Source organism: Camelus ferus, chromosome 16, assembly GCF_009834535.1.
Source record: "Camelus ferus isolate YT-003-E chromosome 16, BCGSAC_Cfer_1.0, whole genome shotgun sequence".
Taxonomy (NCBI): Eukaryota; Metazoa; Chordata; class Mammalia; order Artiodactyla; family Camelidae; genus Camelus; species Camelus ferus.
The window spans coordinates 47,429,194-47,453,360 of record NC_045711.1 but is presented as its reverse complement, the minus strand read 5'-3'; the positions used below and the strand labels follow the sequence as shown (position 1 = coordinate 47,453,360).

Genomic DNA, 24,167 nt, shown 5'->3' with positions numbered 1-24,167 from the left:
AAAGGTAGGCTCAGGTTCACAGCAGCCTGAACCCTGCCTCCAGACCAGAGGCTTCACAGCTAAATGCTGAGCCTACCAAAAGCCCCCTCTTCAGCCTATACCCTGCTTCCAGGGTTGGCTTGTCAGGGGTTAGCCAGAGTCCTCCAGAGTTTCCCCTGATCATTCCCTACCTGCAGCAAGGCTGACCATGCCTCTGCCCACGTTTTTTAACCCATCAGGGAATAACGAAAATGACTCATTAACACCCCCTGAGGATTCATAGAGCACCTTTAGTTCTAATCCTCATTTTTCTCCCACAGTTGCCCAGGTCAGGAATTATCTCCAGTTTAATTCAGAGAGGTTAACTAACTTGCCCAAGGTCACACAGTGGGAAAGTGGCAAAAACTTGTGTCTCCTGCTCAGCAGTTTGGCAGGTGCTCTAATAATCTATGTGGAAAGGGTGAAATCTGTTGTTTGTTCATTTCGCTGGCCTGTGGATGCTTCTGCGTGTTGGGGGAAGGGATAGTGTGTGGGAGAGGAAAGCTGTCCCCCTCCCTAAATGAACCTTTGGTTTTCTCAGTTGACTCTCACTTCCGAAGAAGTTACTGATTTAACTCTAATCTCTCCGGCTAGATCCCTACGATCGTTGTTATTTATTGTTAGAGCAATGCCCCCTCCCCCAAGAGGAATGAAGAGTAGGTCTGATATTTTCCTTCTCAAAAGAGCAAAGACCAAAACAATCCAAATAGCGAGCCTCACTTTCCCCAAACTGTACAGCCCCAAAGCAAATCCCAAAGCATCACCGGAGCCCTTGCGCCGTCCGCAGACGCCCCCACACACCCCGCCACGCCACACTGCGTTGGGAGGCGTCGGGGAGGGGGCGCGGAGCGCGGGCCCGCGCGGCAGGGAGCAGGTGGGCGCCGGGCGCGCTGCCAGGCCCCGCCGCACCGCGGGGGCCGGCTGCCCCTCGCCACGTGGTGGTGGCCGCGGCGGGGTCCAGGGCGCCATCCCAGCTGGAGAAACCCGGAGCAGCCAGGGAGGAGGAGGAGGAGGAGGCGGCGGCGGCGGCGGCGGCGGAGGAGGAGCGGGGCGGGAGCGAGGGAGGGGGGCTGGGAGAAGGGGTGGGGGGTGGGGAGAGACCCGGCGGCGGCGACAGGGCGAGAGCAGAGCGCGGTGCCAGGGGGGTGGGGGCACTGGTGCCCGTCTGGGGAGGGAGCAGGCAGAGGGGGTAAGCTGCGATTACCAGCAGGAACCGGCAGCAGCTGTGAGTCCCGGCTGGGCTGGGCGAGGGGAGGGGAGCGGCGACTGGGGCTGGACCCCGGGGGTCGCGGGGTGGGCGGGAGGAGGGGACGGGAGGTCGGCTCGCAGTTGGCCCAGGGTGGCGGGGAGGGGAAGGGTCCGGCGTTGACCGCCGGCATTCTCCCCTTCCCTCTCCTCCGCCTCTCCTCAGGCCGCACCGCCTCAGGAGCCCCTTTCCCGGCTCGCGGACGGCCGACTCGGGGCCCGGGGCTCGGCCGCCAGTGGGGGAGGGGGCTGCCTGGTCTCGGCCCCCGAGAGGGGAGGGGCGACAATTTCTGTCGGCCGAGCTAAAGGGGTTTAAAGGGCGGCTCTTAAAGGGGCCGCAGAAGGGGCCCGGGGACGAGGAGGCATCCCCTCCCCATCCGCCTGCCGTCGCTCTCTTGGGGGGCCGCTGGGCCGAGGAGAGAATGTGGAGGAAGCAAACACTGGTCGGGGCGGCCCAGGGGACAGAGCTGTTGGGGTTGGGCCCGAGGTGGAGGGCCGGGGGGCCGGGGGGTCGGGGGGTGTGATGAGCACTGGCTAGCGGAGTTGGGGGGAGAGGGGATGGGCCTGGGGAGGAGAGGGTTAAAGGTGGGGCCAGTCCTACAAACACGCGTTTACTCAGACCCGGTCACCCGCGTTTCCCTGGCTCTGAATTGGGGACAGTGTAGGGGCCTAGGCCTGAGCTCTCTCCACCCCAGGCTCCTGCTGCCTGGCTTTGGGAGGTCGCGGACCCCACTGTCTCAACTCACACCTCGGGAGCCCCCTCTCATACGCACACACACGCTCTGGCGCGCGCGCACACACTTCGGACATTCCCATAGTGCCTCACGTGACACACGGCCCCGAACGTGCCCACCCTTCACACACGCTCACGCACGCGTGCACACACACAAACACACACGGCCTCCAGGCCACTTCTCCACTCCATCCGACCCCCGCTCGCAGCCCCGCAAAGGCACTCATTGACTGTGACACACCTACACCCATTCACAGACACACACACTCCCCCCACACATGCCAGCCACAGACACACATTCATAAACAGGGCCAGAAGTATACACGCACCCCTTCGCCTACTCTTTCGGGAGCCCTGAGTCATTCCTGCCCCCTCCCAGGGCTCCCCATTTTCCTGTATGCAGGCACACAGGCTTAGGAATTCTTTGTCAGCTTTTCTTCACCTATGCTCAGGCCTTTCCCAGAGCCCCCTTCCCCTCTGTGTACCCTCAGACACTTAGCAGAAGACTTCCTGTGGGTCCCAGGTCAGGGGTGAGGAGAACCTGGAGGGCTGCCACAACCTCAGTGTGACTGGGGGAGGCACTTCCTTTTTCTGAACTCTGGGATCCTGCAGGAGGAAGCTGGGAAGTTGGGCGGGGGCCCAGCAGAGGATGTACTGGCAGTGGTGGGGCTGACCCTCCCAGAAGCACTGGGCCTTCCTAAGAGAGGCCTGGCATGAGGAGCTTGGCAAAGAGGTATTTGGGGAAGTGAGGCCTGGGGTGGAGAAGGGGCTGAGAAGTGAGAGACAAGGCAGGCCCCTTCTGGGCCCCTGTGCTGGGAAGGCAGCCCTTTCCTGTCCACAGGTCTCCCTGAGTTCTGGAAGGGGCCCTTCCCTCCTGCTGGCCTCACTTACTTGTCTCTACTTGTCACCCCCCTGCCAGCCCTGAAAGTCTTCACCTGGTCCCAGTCCCTTCCCCCAAAGGCAGCAGAGAAGAGATGAGGCTTAGTAGTCTGGGAGGGGGCTGTGGATATGAAGGCAGGACCAGGCTGCATCTCAGCTGGCCGCAGGGCTCCTCGGGCCAGGACGAGGGGTGTCAGGGACAAGCTCTGGGCCACCCTCTCCACGGTTGCTCCTGCTCTCCCAGGAGGCCCAGGGCAGGCCGTGGCCCAGGCCCTTGCTATGGAGTCCATGTTTGAGGATGACATCAGCATCCTGACCCAGGAGGCCCTGGGGCCCAGTGAGGTGTGGCTGGATGCCCCTGGAGACCCCTCGCTGGGGGGGGACATGTGTTCTGCCTCCCACTTTGCCCTGATCACGGCCTATGGAGACATCAAGGAGCGGTTGGGAGGCCTGGAGAGGGAGAATGCCACCCTCCGCCGCCGCCTCAAAGTCTACGAAATCAAGGTCAGAATCTGGAGATGATGGGCCGGCTTTGTGTAGGGGTTGGGGAGGGCTGGGTGGCAGGAACTCAGGATCCAGCAGAGATTCCACGGAACCAAAAGAGGGGTCAGGGTACAGACTCAGGAACTTGAGGGGCCCCCATGAAGGATGTGGCTGCTCTGGATGGGAACTCTGGAGAGCCCAGTGCCAATCAGGAGGGGATCAGGAGGGATCTGCTTTGGAGCACTGGACCTTGGATCTAAAAAAGATCTGGTTGGTGGGAGACACCTACAGGCCCGTGGAAACTGGGATGTGTAGATCTCTCTGGAGAGGGAAGGGAGAGGCAAGGACTCTGAGGCAGGTTGTGGGACGGGGACACAGCTAGGCTAAAGCCTGGGCTAGGGGCCGGGCACCGGCTCTCCTAAGGGCCTGTCCCATCCACAGTACCCACTGATCAGTGACTTTGGAGAGGAGCATGGCTTCTCTCTGTATGAAATCAAGGATGGCTCCCTGCTGGAAGTGGAGAAGGTCAGCCTGCAGCAACGGCTCAACCAGTTCCAGCATGAGGTAAGCCCTCCCTGAGCTCCTGGCTCCAATCCATTTCCGAAACCTGTCACCCCCACCCCCACCCCTCCAGCCTCTGGCCTTCTGTTTCCTTGATCAGATGGCCATGGTCCTCCCTATAACCAGCTGCAGCTCCTTCTGCCCCTCCACTGGCTGCTGGGAGTGGGGGTGGGAGGCACAGGATGCTGCTCTGGTACCCCAAGTCAAGGATGGGCCTGACTATGGCTGCACCCTACCCTCTCTGGGCCCCATCCAGCTGCAGAAGAATAAGGAGCAGGAAGAACAGCTCGGGGAGATGATCCAGGCTTACGAGAAGCTCTGCGTGGAGAAGAATGACCTGGAGACAGAGCTGGGGGAGATGGTGAGGTCCAGGGAGCCCGGGTGCTTGTGGGTGTGACCCTGGATGGTGTGCTCGTGATATGTACCCAGCTGTGGTGGTGTCTGTTGGTGAGTGCCTGTTTGGCCTTGTGAGTGAGCTTGTGCGTGTCATACAGGTTGTTAGTGACTCTGTGTATCTCCTGGCCGTGCAGTGACGGGAGGTAACTATATGAGTGACCCTGTAGGACACTGTTTCTCTGTGTGTGTTTGGGTCTCTTGCTGGGTTGACCCTAGCACTGAACTAGAAAGCTGTATAAGTGAGGGCAGAGGTGACCAGAAGTGTTTGTGGCTGTTGGGACGGGCCTTGGCCTGAGTGTGATTCTGAGTCAGGGTGTGGCCATGTGTGTGAGTAGGTGGGCAGATATCAGAGTCAGGAGACATAGTACAGACAACCCCTAACTGACCTAGGTCAAGACACTTAGCCTCTGTCCTGCCTCTGAAAAGTGGGGCAAGTAATAACAATCTTGCTGAGCTGTTGTGGGGCATTTGTGTAAAAATGCTTTGCCGTAATAGTCACAAACATTTACATGGCACTTACTGTATGCCAGGCATCATTCTCATCTCTTTACATATATTTACTCATTTTAATGCTTGCAACAAATCTTAAGTTAACCCCGTGTTGTGGGTAAGATAGATGAAGCCCATAGTGTTTAAGTCACATATGCAAATGGAAGTTATGCTCCTGAGGGGGTGGCGGTGTCTGGACAGGAGGCTGAATGTTCTTATAAGTGTCTCTGCATGTTAGTGACAGGGAAGAGGCATTACCTCTGACTTTGCAAGGGGCAATAGCCAGAGACATCTGCATTGCAGTTGCTGAGAGAGGAGACCTCTCACTCATGGCCTCTTGGAGACTGGGGCTGGGATGTGTGACCTGGGACCTCTGCTCAGTTTGGGAGATAATGGATACCCAGACATGGGGAGGTCCTTGTTTGGGGGGCCCACAGGGGTGACCTGGCCTGGTGCAGACCCTTACCCCTTTGTCTCCCCCCATAGCGGGCTCTGGTGGAGACCCACCTGCGGCAGATCTGTGGTTTGGAGCAGCAGCTGCGGCAGCAACAAGGCCTCCGGGACGCAGCCTTCCCCAGCCTGAGCCCCCCGCCTGTCCCTGCCCCGCCCTGTGCTGATCTGGACCTGCACTACTTGGCACTGAGAGGCGGATCTGGCTTGAATCACGGTAAGATCTCAGCAACCCCTGACTTCCGTACTCCAAAGGCCCCAAGCCAACCCCCAATTTCAGCACCGCTGGACACCTCCAGCATCTCAGATTGATAGTCATCACCCCATCGTAATGTTTTAATTTCTCCCATAATCACCCCATCCCTCCTTACCAACAGTCCCCACACCTCAGTCACTATTACCCCAGTTTCTGACACTGACATCCCCCCTTTTATCTCGCCCATTCCGAGGTTACCCTCATGCAATCCCTGTATGTGCCAGCAGAGGGCGTCCCCACCCATAGTCCCCTTGCCTGTCAGGTTGTGATTAGCAGAGGGCCCTAGGATGCTTGGAGACTTGAGTCTGGCCAGGGAAGCCCTTCCAGAGCCCATCTTATTTTCCCTCTGCCTCCAGGAAGATTAGGAAAAGCAGCTCAGCCCATCGTTCCCATTTCCCTCAGGAGAGGTCTCTCTCATCCTGGGATAGCTGCCCTCTGGCTGTCTCTCTTGGATCCCTCATGCTGCAGCTCTCGCCCACTTCACCTTGTGCTGATTTGGGAGTTGGTGAAGGGTGCCCGGCAGCTGGACCCAGCCTGACATTTTCCTCTTCCCTCGCAGCAGGCTGGCCAGGCACCACACCAAGTCTGGGTGAGCTGGAACGGCGACGGCTAGAGGAGGCTCTGGAGGCCGCCCAGGGAGAGGCCCGGGGTGCTCAGCTCCGGGAGGAGCAGCTCCAGGCTGAGTGCGAGCGGCTGCAGGGGGAGCTGAAGCAGCTGCAGGAGACCCGGGCCCAGGTAAAAGGTGGGGGGTGCTGCCTGGGGCCCCTGCCCCAGCCCCTCTAGAGCTTCCTGGAGGTCTGGGGGCTGCTGGAAACAACCCTTAAATGTCTAGGGCTTTCCCATGAGTCCAGACGAGCCCTGGGGGTAGTAAAGAAGGGAAGTCCAGGCAAGGTGAGCTTGGGGTCTCACCTCTCAATCTTTCTCTTAGGACCTGGCCTCCAACCAGTCGGAGCGGGACATGGCATGGGTGAAAAGAGTTGGGGATGATCAGTAAGTCACTCTGTAATCCTCTTCCTCTTAAACTCTATACCCTGGGGGGTGCCATTTCCCAGGTTCCCCCTTTGGTTCACTCCTTACCCTCTACATTTTTGGGGCCTCTCTTTTAGGCTGTCAGGATTGTGGGGTTTGGGTTGCTTGTGTGGCTCTGCACCCTTCAGAGGAAGGAGGCGAGGTCCTGGAGATACACAGGTTCTGGGACATTCCCTTTGTTTTCCTCTGGTACCCAGGCCTATGTCTTCTTGAGGTGTCAGGGGTGGAGAGAGACTTCCTCAGCAGCTTTGCTGCTGTGTTCTGTGTCCCCTGGTGAGTTTTGGAACCTCTGGGGCCCATTTTCTATCCCAGTGACAAGGCCCAGCCAGTTGGGTTAACCCTCCCCTCCCCAACGAGGAGGAAGGAGATGATCTCTTTCAGGATTTGTGGTGCCTCCTCTCCTTTCTCAGGAGAGAGAAAGCTGAGTCTTAGAGGAGGATGGGCTTCCTTGAGTTTATACAGTAGCATGCAGGGAATTAGAACATATTCTGCTGGGGTGTCCCTTGGGAATCCTGCCAATAAAGAGGGGCAACAGGAAGTGGGGAGGGAGCAGTGTCAGTGGGACCCCAGTAGTGGGGCCTTGGGGCAGCCTCAGGCAGACAGGGAGAGAGTGAGCACAGCCTGGCGGCTGTGAGCCTGGTGCCTCTCACATCCGCACCCGAACTCATCCTCTCCCACTTTCTGAGAAATAGAGCACAAACCTCCTTCCGCCTAAGCCTTCTCCTCTAAGACGAGGTGTGTGGCACAGACTCCCTCCTTTTATTGGAGGGGAAGACTGAGGGCTGGAGAGGAGCAGGAGCTCGCCCTCTACCATGCCACACACCCAGCTACAGGACCTCTGGCTCCCTCTCTCAGCAGGCCTCCTCCTCACCTTTTTCCCAGCTGCTGGCCAGTTGGGGATACCCCTCACCTCCCTCTGCACCCTGGGGTGATGGCCTGGGTGGAGCTGTGATAGCTGGGGGGGTGAGAACCCCATTTGTGGGACTAATGGGTGGGACCCCTCAGCTGTTAGGGGCCTCTGTGGAAAGGGTCCACCCTAAATTGTGGCTGGGGCTTAGGGCACATCCTAGTCCGTGTGCCCAGACCCGGAACACACATACACACAGATGTTCTAGAATCCTAGCTTGCCCCTAAAGTCACAGTGTAGGGTCCTTTATGGCTCACTGAGTCCAACTCCCTCTTAGAAGAGCTGAGTGAAGCCTCCTCTAACTGGTTGAACCCAGAGAGAGGATTTTTTTTGGCAGGGCTAGAGTCTGAACAGCCAGGCTTTGAATCCCAGGGACCCTTCCTGGGATGCTGAGTGGCTTAGCTTGGCCGAATTCATCTCTCTGGCCCCAGGTTTCCTTCACGGGCTCAGAGGTCCATCGCTGCTGAGAGGTTCTGAGTGGAAGGTGATGTGGGTGAGGCAGAGAAGGGGTGGTGGGTCTCAAGGGGCCAAGGCTATAAGTGAATGAGTGGAAGAGAATGCCTCCCATAAGGTGCTTTTGGAGGTCGTATCATCCCTGTCAATGATTTTGGCCAGAACAGCCCCTATCCGTTCTCACCTCAAGGCACCTGCCCCGCCCTGTCCCTTTGGCCAGAGGGAGCTGGGCTCTGCTCCGAGGCTGGTCCTACCAGAGATGACCTCCTGCTCTTCCCCTCTGTCTCCACGGTTCGGGCTCTGCCTCAAGGCCTCCTGGACATCTGCCCCTGGAGCCAGCCAGGCCCTGCCTGCCAAGCCTCACAGTTCCTTTCAGGCCAAGCATCTCCGGACAGCCCCAGCTTGGCAAGAGTTAATTCTCAGAGGAAGTCCTCACTCCCCCGGTAGTTTTATTTTCTTATAAACTCAGCTCCTTTTAGTAATAAGCCGCTTCCCGAGTGCTCTCTCCCCTGTCCTCCCACCTGAGGAGGCCTCAGTCACCTGCTCTCAGCTCCTTTCCCCCACCAGCCCCTCTTCTTCCTTCTGCTTCTACCTGACCCTCCGGGCCAGTGGGAATTTTACATGTGGGCCTTCCATGGAGAAGAACGCAGGGGCTGAATTATCCAGATGGAGGTGCGATGGCTGAAGAGGGGGCACAGAGGTTCCTGGGTTCAGCCGACTCCTCTGTGGGAACCCTGTGTACCCCCGAAGGGTGCTCGTCTGTCCCAGTGTGGACACCTCCAGGGTGGCCAGTTTTACTGTGGGAGTCCTGGCTGTTAAAATTCCCTCCCTCATACAGCTCCTGCCTCTATTAATTCCCCTCCATAGGTCTTCCCTGTGCTGAGGGGGGCAGGCCGGGGAGGTAGCTCCCGCTCTAAGGTTTTCAGTCCCTTCCTGCCCAGTGCCCAGAACAGACCAGACTGCCCACCTCAGGTCCGACCTGCAGGCAAGATTACTCTGCCGTCTGGTCAGCCCAGCATCTGGTGGTTGGTACCAGGGGGACAAGTTGCCCCAGTGGCAGAGCTGCTGGGGTGACTCAGGGGCCAAAGGCAATAATGAGGAAGGAGATGGGAGTGGAGACGACCTGCTCCTGAGGATGCACAGGGATCTTAGGACCCCAGGAGGGTCCCAGCCAAGGGAGAGGCACAGAGCCCACGACTCCTGCCCCTCTGGGCCAGCACAGAGTCATAGGTCTGAGCACGGCCTTCCTGAGGGTGTGACTAGCCCTGAGGGTGGAGGGGAAATTGTGGAGAGGGGGCTCCTTGCGGGGGCTCAGTGAGGGGAATGAGGGCCAGTGAGGGAGGGGGCTCGTGAGGGAGGGGGCTCATCCGTGAGGGGAGCTCCCCTTGAGAGGATGGGGGTTCAGTACGAATGATGAGGAGGGAAACTATAGGCCTTTTTTCCCAACGTGGGGGGCTCAGTGTTGCAGCCTGGGCCCTTTTCCGCCCACCTCCCCACACCCGCCCCTCTCTCCGCCCACAAGCCTCTGCGTGGGCTGCGGTTAGTGGTGGGGGAGAAGTGTGAACTCGGAGAGAGAGGATGGAAACTCTGCACAGAGGTCAAGGGCAGTGTGGGGTGGGTCAGGACGGAAGTCGGAGACCCCCGTGTACCCAGAGCTTAGTCTCATGCCCCAGAACCAGCAGGCCCAGGGCCTCCCCTTTCACGCTTCTCACCCTCCCTACTTCCTTTCTCTCAAATCTCTTTCAGCCCTGGCGCCCAGCCCACAGGACTTGCAGCCTCCGGGCTCCCCAAGGGTGGGGAGGGGTTCTGAAGTTGGGGCCCACCACGCCCTCCTAATTGTGGTCTGAGGGATTGGTGGGCTTTGAACCGTCTCTGACCCTTTCCCTGCCAGGGAGGCAGAGAGCAGCTCTTACCCATGTGCTCTCCCTAGATGGGGAACTCCACATCTTCCCCTCATTCAAACCAAAGTCACTGAGCTGGTGTCTTCAAAAAGGAGATCACAGCTGGTTCCCCGCTTTCCCTACCTGTTTCCTGGGCACTTCCCTGAATCCTCATCCAAACCATCTACAAAATCTTACTTGATTCTCACACCAAAGAATGTGTGATAGCATTGTCCCCTTTTACAGCTGAGCCAACTGAGGTACAAAGAAGTTAAGTAATCAGAGAAGTTAAGTGCAAATACCAAGCAGGTCCTGAGCAGCTGGGGTGAATGTACCTCTGTGGTGTTTTTCTGGTTCATGTTCTTCTCCATGTTGGAGGCCCTAACATGAGGGGCAGCCAGCCAGGTGATTCGTTGTCCAAACCTGAACACTTTTGAAAGTGAAAGGGGGCACTATTAATAATTATGCCAGGCAACTGCTGTGAACCTGGACAGCCCTGGGGAAATTAGGATGCATGGCCCTCTCCCCAGCCTAAATGGGGACTCTGGTTTCCAGCCCTGCTGTGAGCTCCCCAGCTGGGGAAGGCTTTCTAGACATAGTGACCATCTGGCTGAGCTGGAAGCATGGCAGGGGCTGCCACGAAGAGCCAGGCTCTGTGGACCACAAGTCATAGCTGGTCGAGGAGAGTGAAGGGGCTCAAGGCGCCTGAAAGGAAGTGGTGGAGCGCTGGGTTGTTGCAAGCGACTTCCTCCTCCCCACGGCCCGCAACCTCAAGTCCGCTCCACGGCCCGGTGCCTGTGGTCCCCTCCCTGAGGGTCGGGTCGGGCGGGAAGACTAATGCTGGGTGTGCCTGTGGGTGATGGAAAGTTTGGTCCCTAAATTCCCCCACAGGGGTGATGTGGCCGGGGGCAGCTGTGGGCAAGGATGGAGGGGCTGGGAATGCTGGATTTGTTTTCCTCCTGATTTGGTCAGCTGGGGACTCTGACCACATGACCAGCTCTGATCCTGACCCCAATCCTAACCCTAATACTGATCCCATCCCTGCCTGTAACCCTGTCCCTCATCCTGACTCAACTCCATCCACAAGCCTGAAAATGAACTAATCTGCCCCCAACCTCAGCCTTAATCCTGACCTTGAGCCCATCCCTAGTTCTAATCCCATGACCCAACACTGGCCTGAATTTCTGCCCGCTGGATCCGCATCTGCATTCACATCCGTATCCTCACAGAGGCTCCAGGGCAGCACCGGGCACCCTGTGAACTTCCTCAGGGAAAATGCTACACTCGGAAGCCCGCGTGCCTCCCAGCTGGTTTAGGGCAGAAAGAGGCCTTTTACAGAGGAGGATGCTTAGGTCTCTAACCTTTCTTATCTCAGTTGCTTTATCAATGACATTAAAGATTATTGTTTCCAGATAAATTTTTGAGATCCCTGAATTATTCATGGAAAGAATGAATGAAAGGATAAGTCAATAAACAATGGAAAGGTTTGCAGTGGAGGGAGCTCTCCTTCCAGCCAGCACTGCCATTTGCACTCCAGCTCCTCCAAAGGTGCCAGCTCAGCAGGCTGAGGTGCCAATAGCCTGTTTGAATCCCTACACTGTGCCACCACTGCTCTGGGACCTTGAGCCAGCCAGTTTCACATGTCCAGCATCTTCCTCTCCCCTCCCAGGGCAGGATTTGTGATGCTCAGGACTCCCAGGCCACTTTGGAGGTCCCCATTCTCTTCCTCCTCATCTCTCCTTTCTGCTTTCTTCCCATCTCTCCTCCTGCCCCGCTTTCCTGATTGTTTTGGAAGGCAGTACATAGTTGTGTGGTCAGTATCCTCAACTTTGGAGTCCAGGAGGCCAGAGCTCCCATTCCAGCAACTCCACTATTATTAGGCTTTATGACTTTGGGCAAGTGACTTAACCTCTGTAAGCCTCAGTTTTTTCATCCATTAAGTGGAGATAATGAGTGGCAACACTGTAGGTTTGTCGTGAAGATTAAGTTCTTAGCACAGAGTCTGGCCCATGATAAGGGCTCTTACAGATTATTTATGATATTCTCCCTGGGTCCCTCTCAGTTTCTGAGAGACTCAGACAGAACTCCCCCCACCCCATAATTTAAGCAATAAAGAAGCACCCAAACACAGCTATCTGCTACTGTTCACCTGACCCATCCTTCCCAAACAGTGGTGATGGTGGAAAATAGCACTCAGGTGTGGGCCAGGAAACCAGGAAGCGGAATGTGTATTCAGGTGCACGTGTGTGACTCTTGGTTGTGTTGTGAAGTTGAGGTATTTTTCCACTGAATTGGCAGTGTTTTCTAATGTGAGTCATTCAGATGGTTAGCATATTTAGCAGCCGTGCCTGTGCATCTTGAGGTGGGAAGAGATGCCAGATGAAAGGGGGGGTCCCACGGGCCATGGGACATTGGGAAGTCAGGTCCCCCTACCTTGCCCAGGGTCGCAGAGGTCTTTGCAAGGGCTGCCTGGAGCCCCAGGAGGACACAGGGTCAGAGCTGGGAGAAGGGCTAGACATTCGGGGCTGGGCCTTCTCCTTTCCATTTCCTGCTGCCCTGTCTATTTTGCAGTGAGGATGGTGCCAGGAGCTGGGCCGTGGAAACTGGGGTAGCTCCTGACAAGGGGAGGAAGGCAAGCAGGGGAGAGATAGGGGCCTGGGAACTGAGTGTGGCAGGTGAGATCTCCAAGGCAGGGTGTGAAGGCAACGACCTGTATCTGTCACCTGAGATACAGCAGTGAAGGCAGACTGGGAGAGAAACTGTAGCTGCTTGGTCAGAGGGGATGTTCCATCAGTGCCCTGCCCAGAGCCCCCTCCTGCCCCCACCACTGAGGGGTGGCGTGATCCTCTCTGAAAGCCCCCAGTCTGATGGGAGAGACACAGCTCCTGCCCTCAAATTCTCTTGGACTAAACTGGGGAGTCTTCTGTTGGGAAGTCCCTAATTTAAAGTGGGACACAGATGGGTCTCCCAGTCGGATGAGCGTGATGCCATTTCTTCCCACAGATCCATGTGAAGAGGGTCGGGGAACATCATAGAGCTGAGATGTGATGGGTTGAGGGCTGCAGCACCTCGGCAAGGGTTCCCGGCAGGACTGCTTCCTCCCATCCCTGTCCACCATCAGATTGGTAGAGGGAACCCTCCCTCCCTAAGGAATGGGTTTGTCCCCCAGAATCCTAGCCTATTTGCAATAATTTGGCTTTGGCCCAAATGGGTTAAAAATAGTTTTGTTGTGGGAGGGGTTGCTGTCTCCCCCTCCAGCCAGCTCTGCCCTAGGATTAGTAAGAGAGAGGAGCCAGCAAGGAGGGTAAAGGAGTTCAGTCATCATCTTCCCTCTGAAGTCCTAACCTCATGACTTCCCCTCCTCTTCTCTGGGGTCAGGCACACACACTCACACTGTTCCTCACACTCATCACATTGGTCTCACACCTCCCTTCACTCCCTCCTGTCCACATACATCCTCTCTCATGTCCATTACCATGGGATGGAGACCCTCAGGGTCTAGAGAACTACCCCCATCCACCTCTCCTTCCTGCCCAGGGCCCTATAGCTCCCGGGGCAAGAGAGCCTCCCCTATGAGGAAATCCTTTCTAGGGTGGCTGAGCGCTGCCTGCCACTTCCCTCCAACCCCAACTTCCACAAAATTCCAGAGTTCCTTCTGGATTGGGGAGGGAGGTGAGATCTGAGGAAACAAAACATCCTGCCTCACAGGCTCTGTCCAAGCCCAGATCAGAGATGAAAGCAGCGACCCAAGGCCATGGCAGAGCCTCACGTGAAGTCAGTACGGGCACCCTGAAGGTGTGCAGGCCACGGTGGGAGAGAGGGGAGGGTCAGTGCTGAGAGTGATAACCTAGGTGGTTCTGGGTCAGAGTGACCCAAAGAGAAAGGAAGAGGAAAGGAAGTGGTTGAAGTCTTTCCTGAGTCTGTTCCAGCTCTGTGAGGGCAGGTAAGCGGGAGGCCTGAGCAGAAAGTGGGAGGGAAAAAGGGAAGAAGAGAGAAAAATAGAGAGGCTCAATTCAGTATTCACTTACTGAACAGCTACTGGGTACCAGACCCTAGACAAGGTGCTGAAAATATGAGCACAGTGATAAAATCCCCACCTTCGAGGAACTCTCAGTGAAGTTCCAGAACAAGGCAACTTTTAAGTGCTTAACATGAGTGGTGCCCCCTGGAGGTGTGCAGTGCACAACAGCTGTTCACAAAGCTCTCCATGTAAAGGGCTCCCTGGTGATCCTGGGAGTTGCAAGGCTGAAGGAGCTCAGAGGCAGCCCTGAGGTGGAAGCAAGAGGAGTGGACCTGGAACTGGGCAGACTTGGGTTCAAGTTTATCAGTTGGCACCACTGCCAAGCCAGGAGGCTATGTCTTCACTCATGAAATAGGGCTTTTCATAAGCTGTGCAACAGTGGTCCCTGATCTTTCAAAGGTGAGGACTCCTCATGCACCCCCTGCCCCCAAAGCACAGATTGCGCTTACACTGTTAGTAGGAGCTCTGTGAGAAAATTCAGTGACAAAAGCTACTATAAACTCAGCGCAGCTTTTTGATGAATCTATGTTTTATTTGTCACCACAGCTTCTGCACAGATTAGAAAAACATTCACACATACCTGTAGGAGATGTATTCAGGCCACTGACAAGCTCAGTGATCACACAGATTCAGGGATCCCTTGAAATCACTGAGCTTCCCAGCCCCCAGGCCATAGTCTGGGAACCACTGCCCTAACCCCAGGTAAGGTTCGCTGGGAGGAGGGGGAGGCTCCCTGGAAGAGGTTCTCTTTTGAGGTGGGCCTTATAGCCGAAGAGAATTTCTGCAGGTGGGGGTAGGAGGGCCCTGGAGGGGAGGGCGGGGCAGATGCTGGGGCAGATGCTGGGGCAGAGCCAGTCCTTCGCAGTCCGTCCGCTGCTGTGATAGTTAACCCACTTCCCTTCTCTTCTCCACACCCTGCCCTCTGACCTCAGGGTCAGGGCAGGCTGGGGTCAAGCCTTGATCTGGGTGACTGGCTGTCCTTCAGGGTGAATTTGGCGCTTGCTTACACGGAGCTGACAGAGGAGCTGGGCCGGCTTCGGGAGTTGAGTTCCCTGCAGGGGAGGATCTTGAGGACTCTGCTGCAGGAGCAGGCTCGGAGTGGCGGTGAGATGGGGCAGGGGAGGCCGGGAGCTGGACCCAAAGGGAGGGGCTAGCTATGGCCAACGTCCTGCGTCCTGGGGCCACCCTCGACTACTTTCCCGGTGCCTGGGCCTTTTTCACTTACGTTCGGAGGAAACTGGGTGGACACTGGTCGCCCGCAAGGCCTTGGCTCCCCAGTTCTGACGCCTTCTTTCCCCACCGCTGTTTCTCGACCCGTCCTGCTTCTCCTGCAGGCCAGAGACACTCGCCGCTGTCGCAGCGCCACTCCCCAGCCCCCCAGTGCCCCTCACACTCCCCGCCGGCCCGAGCGGCGCCCCCATGCCCCCCGTGCCAGTCCCCCGTCCCTCAGCGCCGCTCTCCGGGGCCCCCGTGCCCCTCGCCCCAGCAGCGCCGCTCGCCGGCCTCGCCCTCCTGCCCGTCGCCCGTCCCGCAGCGCCGCTCGCCGGTGCCGCCGCCGTGCCAGTCCCCCAGCCCGCAGCGCCGCTCCCCGGGGCCCCCAGCCTGCCCGGCCCCGCAGCCCCGGCCCCCGCCGCCCCCGCCGCCGGGGGAGAGGACGCTGGCCGAGCGCGCCTACGCTAAGCCGCCCAGCCACCACGTGAAGGCCGGCTTCCAGGGCCGACGCAGCTACTCGGAGATGGCAGAGGGCGCGAGCTACGCGGGCGCCTCCTCGCCCTGGCTGCAGGCCGAGGCGGCCACGCTGCCCAAGCCGCGGGCCTACGGCGGCGAGCTCTACGGCCCCGGCCGGCCCCTCAGTCCACGGCGCGCCTTCGAGGGCATTCGCCTGCGCTTCGAGAAGCAGCCGTCGGAGGAGGAGGAGTGGGCCGTACCCTCCAGCCCGTCCCAGCCCAGAGGCCGGCGCCATCCGCTGCGCCTCGTTCTGCGCGGGCTTCCCCGTCCCCGAATCGCCCACCGCCGCCGCCTACGCCCACGCCGAGCACGCGCAGTCCTGGCCGTCCATCAACGTGAGTGGGCACGTGCGCACTGGCTTGAGCCACAGGGAGCCCCGCCCTCCGCTTCGCGCCTGATTGGTGGGCGGGGCTCCTTTCCTTTGAAGCCACCCTCCCTGGATCGCAGCAGCTCACTCCCTTGGCCTTTTGTTGGCGTGAATTGGGGCCCTGCACTATTAAAACTTGTTCAGTCCCGCAGTGAAAGGCACTGTCTTCAGAGTGGCAGTCCTGGCTTTGATTCTGGACTCCACCAGTTACTGTCTGTGGGACCGTGGACAAGTTACTTTTCTGACCCTCAGTTTTCTCATCTGCAAAATGAGGGCGATGGTTTATTATCTCATTCCATTAGAGAGTTCTTGAGAGGGATGCAGTGAGCCCAAAGCACTCTGCACAGTGCCTGGCTCAGTATTAAACTTACAATATTACTTGCTAATGGAAGCCATGCCTGCTCATCCAGTTGGCCCCATCAGGCCTCAGAGCCCCTGCTCTTTTTTGTCTGTCCTAGAAAACAACCCTATCTCAGGGCTGTATCATTTCACTGAAATAATGAGTTTCTTGAATGTCAGAGCCAACCCTTGCCACCTGGAAGGACCGAAATACTTTCCAAAACCAGACAGGCTGTACATTGTTTGGGATTATCCATTGCTTTGCGTTATCTGGGAGCTGTGTCTTAGTCATGCAGAGGGCATGTCTGGGTCTTGGCTTCTCTCATTACCCAGATGCCCTGGCAGGTTGAGCAGACCCACCTCCCCATTAACACCTCCTGGGGACCCTACGCCCAGGGCCAGGGGAATGGAAGCTGAACTGGTAGAAGGAGGGCAGGGAGGGGGAGGAACAGGTGGTGCAGGAGAAAGGGGGGCCCAGACCTCTTCTGCATGCTCTAGCCCTCCCTGCCTTGGGTCCCCGAAAAGGACAGGCTGGGATGTGGGGACTATGTGGGAGGGTTGTGGACCATAAATGACTTCCTTCTCTCCCCACAGCTGCTGATGGAGACAGTGGGCTCTGATATCCGCAGCTGCCCCCTCTGCCAGCTGGGTTTCCCTGTTGGGTATCCAGATGATGCCCTCATCAAACACATTGACTCCCACCTGGAGAACAGCAAGATCTAGGGTGCCTCCCCCACCCACTGGCTGTTTCTCCGCCTTCTCCCATCACCCTCAAACACTCACTCACTTTGAATGCTGCATGACTCTCGTGGGGGGCCTCTGCCCCTTGCGACCCCCAGATACCTCCACTAGCTACCAAGTCAACGTGTGCGCCGTCTTCCCTGGTCCAGGCACCACTCAGCCCTGGCTCTTCCTGGGAAGTCAGCTAAGGCTCTCCCCAGCTTCTGGGCTTCTGCTGTGGAGGTGGGGATCAGGGCTGGGATGGGAAGGGGCATATCACCCCACCCAGCCTTTCCCTCTGCCTTTCTGTTCTCAAGCAGGTGGATCCCAGAAGGTGTCTAGTGCTTGGGCCTGGGGGAGGGGAAGGGTATCAGAAGACTCCAGGAACTTCCTCAGCCCCTCCCCAGATGTCCATCTTTCTCAGGCTGTGCTCTGTCCAGGGAGCACCTCCCTGTGGGGTCCCAGAGCCTGCCCTGCACATTGATGCCAGTTCCTCCATCTCATGGCTAGGTCAGGGCTCATGGCATGGGCCCCCACTGGGGGAAGGAGGCATCTTGATTCTTGCCATTCCCTGCAGGCCAACCCTTTTCTCCCCCTCTGCCCACCCTGGGGAATAGGGAGGGTGGGAGAGGAGAGGGAGGAACTGGAGGGCTGGGAGCGTCCAGCCTAAAGAGGCTGCCCTGAGGCCCCATGACCCTCATGCCAGGTAACAATCTGTGCCAGCCTCCTGGGCCCATGCCCTCCTCCTGGAGCCCCCAGCTCCAAGGCACAGATCACTAAGGCAGATGCTCTCCTCCACCCTGATTCCACTCAAGCCCCGACACCACAGGTGCCCTGGAGCCCGTGTGTGACTCAGCCTCTGTTAGCTGGGTGGGTGTCATCAGCCCTGCCTCCCAGGCCAGAACCTGAGGATGGGCCCCGGGTGCTGTGGAGACCAACTTCAAAAGAGCTAACCCCCTTCCCACACCCAGCGACCCACATTCCCTCTGTGAAATCTACCTCAGAGTTGTACCCTCAGAAGGACGGGTAAGCAGGAGGCCAGGGGGTCCCCAGGGCTGAGGTGGGGAGCTTCCTATGGCAGGAGCCTGCCGCCCCACAATGAATCCAACCCCCTCCACTGTGAGCCTCTCCTGGGCCTCTGCCCAGGCTGGGGGGCAGTGGACGCTACTGTCAGTGCATGTACCATTCTGATCCAACTCTTCCAGGTCCCCCACCTCTTCACACCTCTCCCCTCCTCCTCAGTGCAGGGGAGTGAGGGGGTGTGTTGGGCGGGGATGGGGCCAAAGACTCCAGAGACACAGGGCATCGTACCTTGAGTGTTCCCCAGGGAGGGGAAATGGGGAAGGGGAACTGGAGAGGGGAGGTGGGGCTCCTGAGCTCTCTGAACAAGTTGAAAGTCCAAATAAAACTTACCTGTTCCATCTGCGCTCGGTCTGTGCCCTCTGTGGCTGGGATGGAGAGAGGACCCTTGTAGCACGAGGTCTTAGAAACTGTCTGAGGAACTACAACTGTGGGAGAGTGGCCACTGGGCAAATAGGTGATGCATGGGGCAGCCACGTGCTGAGGAGATTCTGGAGAAGTGGGCGTTCAAATGGCTATAGGTGACCTGTGACGTGAATTTATTTGGAACAGATAGGGAGCAGGACAAAGCGTCTTCAAGACCAGCCCTGAGCAGATATCAGGAACTCATGAATTTTCCCTTCCAACAGGTCTGGCACCCTGAGAATTCGTTGATCAGTACCACTGTTTTTTCATCAAATGATTTCTTGTGCCAGGAACCAGGCTGGGGCCTCAAAGAGGTAGAACATCTGGGTTCCATGTTCTTATGGGTCAGAGAGCAGAGGGTGGGGACTGGGCTCCAGGCTCAGCAGCTGCCTTGTAAAGTCCCACAGCCTGGAAGGTCAGAGTCAGGTCATGAACCCATGACTTCTGCCCCAGCTGGGGCTGTGCCCTGTGTCAGCAGAGCTACTTACTCATCAACTCTGAGTGCCTTTTATTTCCACCTGACTCTTTTGGCCAGAGATTCACTGAAAAACAAAAAGCAGGGGCAATTGTTTATTGAAGGCTGGAGGTTCAGCTCCAAACCCAGGGTGAACATCTTTCCCCGTTCAGTGCCAAGGTCTAGACCCCCATGGGGAGACTTCCCAGCATCCCCTGCTCCTCTGTTGCAGTTGACAACTATGGCTGACCTCTAAAGGCTTACCCAACCTTGATTTCATCTGCAGGCAAGTCCTGAGTGTGAGGAAGGGTGAGAACAGCCATCCCTGTGGGACACAGCCTCTCACAAGCTCTGGGAAAGAAGGTTCTGGAACCTTTGGCACATGGGTTTCCCTGGTTCTCCTATACCTCAGTCAACTCCCACAGAGGAAGGCAGCACCCAGGTTTCTGGGTCTGGGTCTTGTTTGGCTCTCTGGAAACCCTTGCTAGAAGGGCATGAGTAAACTAGGGGTGGTACTGGGACACAAGGCAAAGAGAAATCCTAGCCGTTGAGAAAAAGGGCAAAGGATGACCTGGAAAGGAGGTACAGGTGGGGGGCATGACCTGGGGAACCAGGTCTGGCCCTTGAGCTCATCTGAAGAGGGGAGGGAACCCAGGTATCCCACCACCTGGACATTCCCCCTGTCACCCAGGTGAGGGGAGCATGGCGACACAGAGTGCAGCTTGTCTTCTTGATTTCTGGGGACCCGGGAAAGGGCTCAGAGGCAGGGAGGGAAGCGGGAGAAGGTGAAAATTAGCTGGTCTTTTACTTAATGCCTTTAACTTAATGCCCCCGCAAAGAAGATGACATTGAGGGTGAGGAAGCTGGAAGAGGGGCTGGGGGCCCTGCCAACACTCACTCTTTTCCAAACCAGGGCTGTGGTCAGAAGAAGGACACTGGCCACTCATTACTCTGTGGGAGTAATTCGGCAGCAAAGGGCCTGAGAGAGTGTGGGGCAAGGGAGTCTGGATCTCTGGGTTCCTGGAAAAGTGAGGGGGTTGAGACAACTTGCATGGGAGCAAAGTGGCAGGAAGATCTTGTTGAGGCTGGAGGAGACACACCCGGGAGCCACTCACACCAGCACAGACCCAGAGCGGGAAGTGACCGGGGTCAGGGAGGATTCACAGGTGCCAAGCCATCCATGGACTTATCTCCAAGTGCCCAACGAAAGTCCAACACCTGGGCTCGGGCCCCACTGCCCTCAGTCTCTCCGTTAACCACCAGCGGGCCCTCAGGCCTCCCTGCCTCATCTCTGGGGATCCAGTAGCCCTGGCCCACTCCCCCCAGGATTTCCGCAGAGCTACCAGGCCATGGCAACCCCTGCCCCTCTGGTCCCTGTAGAGGCTGTGCCAGGGATCAGCTAAGGAGAGCAACAGCTCCTTTGAGAAGCTGCTGGTGGGGGGGTGGGGGTGGGCAGCTGATCTCGCACAGAAGGGAGGAGTGTGTGGGTGAGTCAGCCGTGTTAATGAGAAACACCACACCTGCTGATTAGGACTAATGAAGAAGAGCAGAAAGGGTGAGAGTTTCAGTCAGGGATATGTTTGTAGGGTAGAGGGGTGCAGAACAGCTGCCCCAGTCCCATTTCTCCCTTAGTAAGGACAAGAATGGAGCAACTTTGGCTACTGCAGGCAGAATGGAGGTTAGACGCAAGGATGAACCGTCCAGGGCGAGGGGGCTCTAACTGGGAAGGGGTAGAAACAGGCATCTGAGCAGATACCATACATGGGGGGAACCCTTGTGAGATTCTGTAGCCCCGCCCCTATTCCTGCCCTTCCCCTAATTTCTCTATGTTGACCCCAGAGAAATCCTTGGCACTCAGAGCTGTGCTCCTTGCCCCCCTCAACCCCCCACCCCACCCCACCCCCGTTGCCTAAGTGCCTTTTGAAATATAAGGGACATCTGCAGAGGGCCCTGATTGAGAGGTGCTGTTGAGAAGGCTCCAGCCTGAAGGGGAGCCTCTGGTTCTGGGCACTGACTGACTATGCAGATAATGACCCAGGGAGGCCTGGCAAGGCTGAGGGCAGGAGGGGCTGGGGCAGGGGAAGGACTGGGCATCCGCTGGAGCCTCTCTTGGTGGGTGTCCTGTCCTTGTGGCAGAGGCAGGAGCCCCTGAGAACCTGCGGCATCACCCACCCTCCACGCCAACTCAGCCCAGGGCAAAGGCAGCAGGCGCGCCTTGCAGATGCTGCAGTCCGCTGTATGTGTGTGGGCACGGGGGAGGGGGGAGGCTGGGAGGGGGGACAGGATGGGTGTCGGCCAGCACCTCCAACACCTCCTAATTTGCATTACCACTGACACCCTTCTTGACCAAGAAAATGGAGCCAGAAATAACAAGATGGGGAGGTGATTCCCTGGGGGCCCTTTGAGGCTCTTTTCCTTGCCTCCAACACTCCCAGTGCTGGGGGGCAGGAGGACAGATCCACAGCCGGCCCCTAGCTGGGGAAAGGCACCTACTAGCGCTCCTCCCTCCTCGGATTGGGCAGATACGCCATCCCGGCCTCCCACTTCCCTTCGCCCCAAACACCCCAGCCCTGCCCCTTCCCTTTTTTGGAGCCTACTCCACCCACACTTCCCTCCTCTGGGAACCCTCTCCCTGGAGCCCCTCTCGCAGCTGTGAGCACCCCAGCTCTGCCCAGCTGGGGAACTGTTCCCTTCAGTCCATCCTGCTTCCCCCCGTCAGATTGGGCATTTCCCAGGACAGGGCCAGAACGGCCCCTGTCAACCTGGGAGCCGCTCAAGGGAACATTCTGCATGAGAAATAATCCAAACAATAGCAGGAGAGCTTGTGAGTAGATTCTAGAAATGGCATGTGTAAGACCCTGACCCTAGGGCTATAGGGTGAGCGAGAGAAGGGACTCCCTGCTCAGTTAGAAGACTCTGTCCACCTTACTTGGAAGTATTGCCAAGTGTCAGGCCTCTCCCTTGTGAGATCCTTGGAGAAAAGGACCAGGACCGCTCCATTTTGACACATTTCTCCTCTGCCCCAGTGACCATCTTACAGACCTCTCCAAATACATTTGGTGCTCAATTTATGTGCATTGAATTCACTCCTGTCCCGAAGAGGGCAGGGAATGATGTGGCAGCCGCAGCTGGGAGATGGGAAATGGTGAAGGAGAGAGGGGGGCTCCCTTTCTGCCAGAGGGGTCCTGGGACCTAGAAGAGCAAATGGTGAGGATGGAGGCAGAGCAGAAGGGGCCTGGCAGGGAAACCAGGTCACGAGAGACAGTGGAGGGAGCTGTGAACAAACTGTGGGAAGGAGCGAAGAATGAGCTGAGAACTTCCCCTACTCCCCCCTCCAGAGATGCTATTTTGGAGGGAGAGAATATATGCAGTGCAGGGGTTGGGGGGAGTATGCCAGCTTCCACAGGGGTCAGCGGAACCACCTGCTGCCTCCACTCTCCCAGCCAGACATCCTCACTGGCCCGGGAACCACCCCACCCCCAGCACTTCCCTCCCTACTGGGAAAATCTTGCTCTCTTGAGCACAGGAGGAGAAAGAAGGGGCTTGAAGATTTGCAGTTGGCCTCTTGGCACCTGCTTGTGGGTCCCCTGGGTCCTCAGACCTAGGAAGAAGCCTCTATTTCCATTACTTCCTTGGAATGAAAATGTAGAGGGTACTGTGGGGTGTGGGGGGAGGCTGGCACCGAATACAGCACAGGGGGCCTGAGCACTTTTGCCCTCAACTCCATACATAGGCATTCCACATGGATTCCTCCCTGTGGCATCACATATAGGGAGCAAATTTTGTGTTAAAAGGGGCCAGAGCGGAAGGCGCTTTCGGGGCCAGCTGGCCTCACCCACAGGAAGTCCAGCACCTCCGAGTGGAAGCCCATCTTGCCCCTTTGGGCCAAGGAGGCTGGACAGAGGTTGGTGTCAAGTAGAGCATTGCTTGGCATGAAGGGAAATTCCTGTGCCCCAGCTCAACCCCCCTGAGGGGCCCTGACTCATTTTGGGATGAAGGCTCCAATGCCCTGCGGGTTTCTGTGGCGGCTGGGGGCAGGGGGCGGGCAGGGCATGCAGAGAGCGCTGGGGACTAGGGGAGACTTTTGTTTTCGTTTTTGGAGCTTGGCTCCTTGTCTGCCTGAGAGCCCAGCTTCCTCTGAAGGAGTAAGGTTGGCTGAGATGGGAAGAAGCTGCTGGGCGCGGCTGCCGTAGAAGGAACGTTAGGTGAGACTTTAGGAAGAACTTCCTGTGAAGACACTGGGGCACATTTCCCAGATAAGCCGAGGGATCCGGTTCCCTGGATGTTTTCCATAGCAGATGCTTCCCTCCCTCTAAGACTGGGAGTTTGGGCTGGCACAGGGGCAGCACAGACCAGAGGCAGACAGATGAGCAGAATGACCTGCTGCAGGTGGTGGGGGTCTGAAGGCTCCAGGGAGGAAGGATGAGAGTGGGTTCAGACATCAGAAGACATCTGTCCCCACACGAGATGTGGGTAAGGGATTGGAGGGAAGACCGCAGGTGAGAAAGCCTGTCTCTCATCTCAGTCCCTCTTCCACTGTCCTATCAACATGCCTTTCTTCTTCTGGCCTTATAGACCCGGGAGGGAAGGAGAAGAGGAGAAAACAGCCATGGTGAAGGGAAGACTAGCTCCTTTTGCTATGCCTAGAGCAAGAGGACCGCAGGACTTCTTGGCCAGGGAAACAGGGTGGAGGAGCCAAGTTCCCTGGGGCAGAGGAGCTGGGGGTGGTCAGCAGAGGGACAGAAGGATATAGGGAGCGCGGGTTATTCCGGCCAGGCCCTCTGCTCCAAAGGGACACCCAGCCCAGGCTTTTAGCCCACAGATGAGTAGGTAGATGGGACCGATTGAATGATGATCCTGTCCCCCCCCTCTCTTCCTGGGGCCTGTGGCCTTGTGGGTGTTGCAGGAGCTGAACTCTCCCATCCCTCCCCCAGACAGCACAAGCCATCTGTGGATGGGAGGGGAGGGGAGGATCAAGAGATGGTGTGAAGGAGATAGGTCACCCAGAAGCATGGGTGAGGGGCAGGCAAGAGGACAGTGCCCCCTGGTGCTGGCCTTTATGGTGTGCCCAGCAAACGCAGAGAACTTACCTGGGGGATCAGAGAGCCCCTTGCCTGCCTTGGCATGCCACTCCCTCCAGGACTGGCAGGTGGTTAAGCCTGAGGACTGAGGAGGGACAGAACAGGACTTGGCACAGGGGGTCTCAGAGCTCAGGGGTTTGTGTGTCTGGTGGCAGGCACAGCCCTAGTCCCCTGCAGTGGGCACGTGTGGGTC

At 57.6% G+C, this 24,167-nt stretch overlaps 1 protein-coding gene across 1 annotated transcript; it reads left to right on the top strand.

Moving 5' to 3' along the window:
- Positions 1-1,326: 1,326 nt before the first annotated feature.
- On the top strand, positions 1,327-18,380 carry TBKBP1 (TBK1 binding protein 1). The gene is given in 10 exon segments (XM_032457860.1): positions 1,327-3,379; positions 3,800-3,922; positions 4,176-4,280; positions 5,291-5,471; positions 6,070-6,245; positions 6,439-6,500; positions 14,786-14,904; positions 15,135-15,739; positions 15,741-15,863; positions 16,829-18,380. Coding segments are annotated over 10 exon segments (1,998 nt in total). The 5' UTR covers positions 1,327-3,004; the 3' UTR covers positions 16,958-18,380.
- Positions 18,381-24,167: the final 5,787 nt, after the last annotated feature.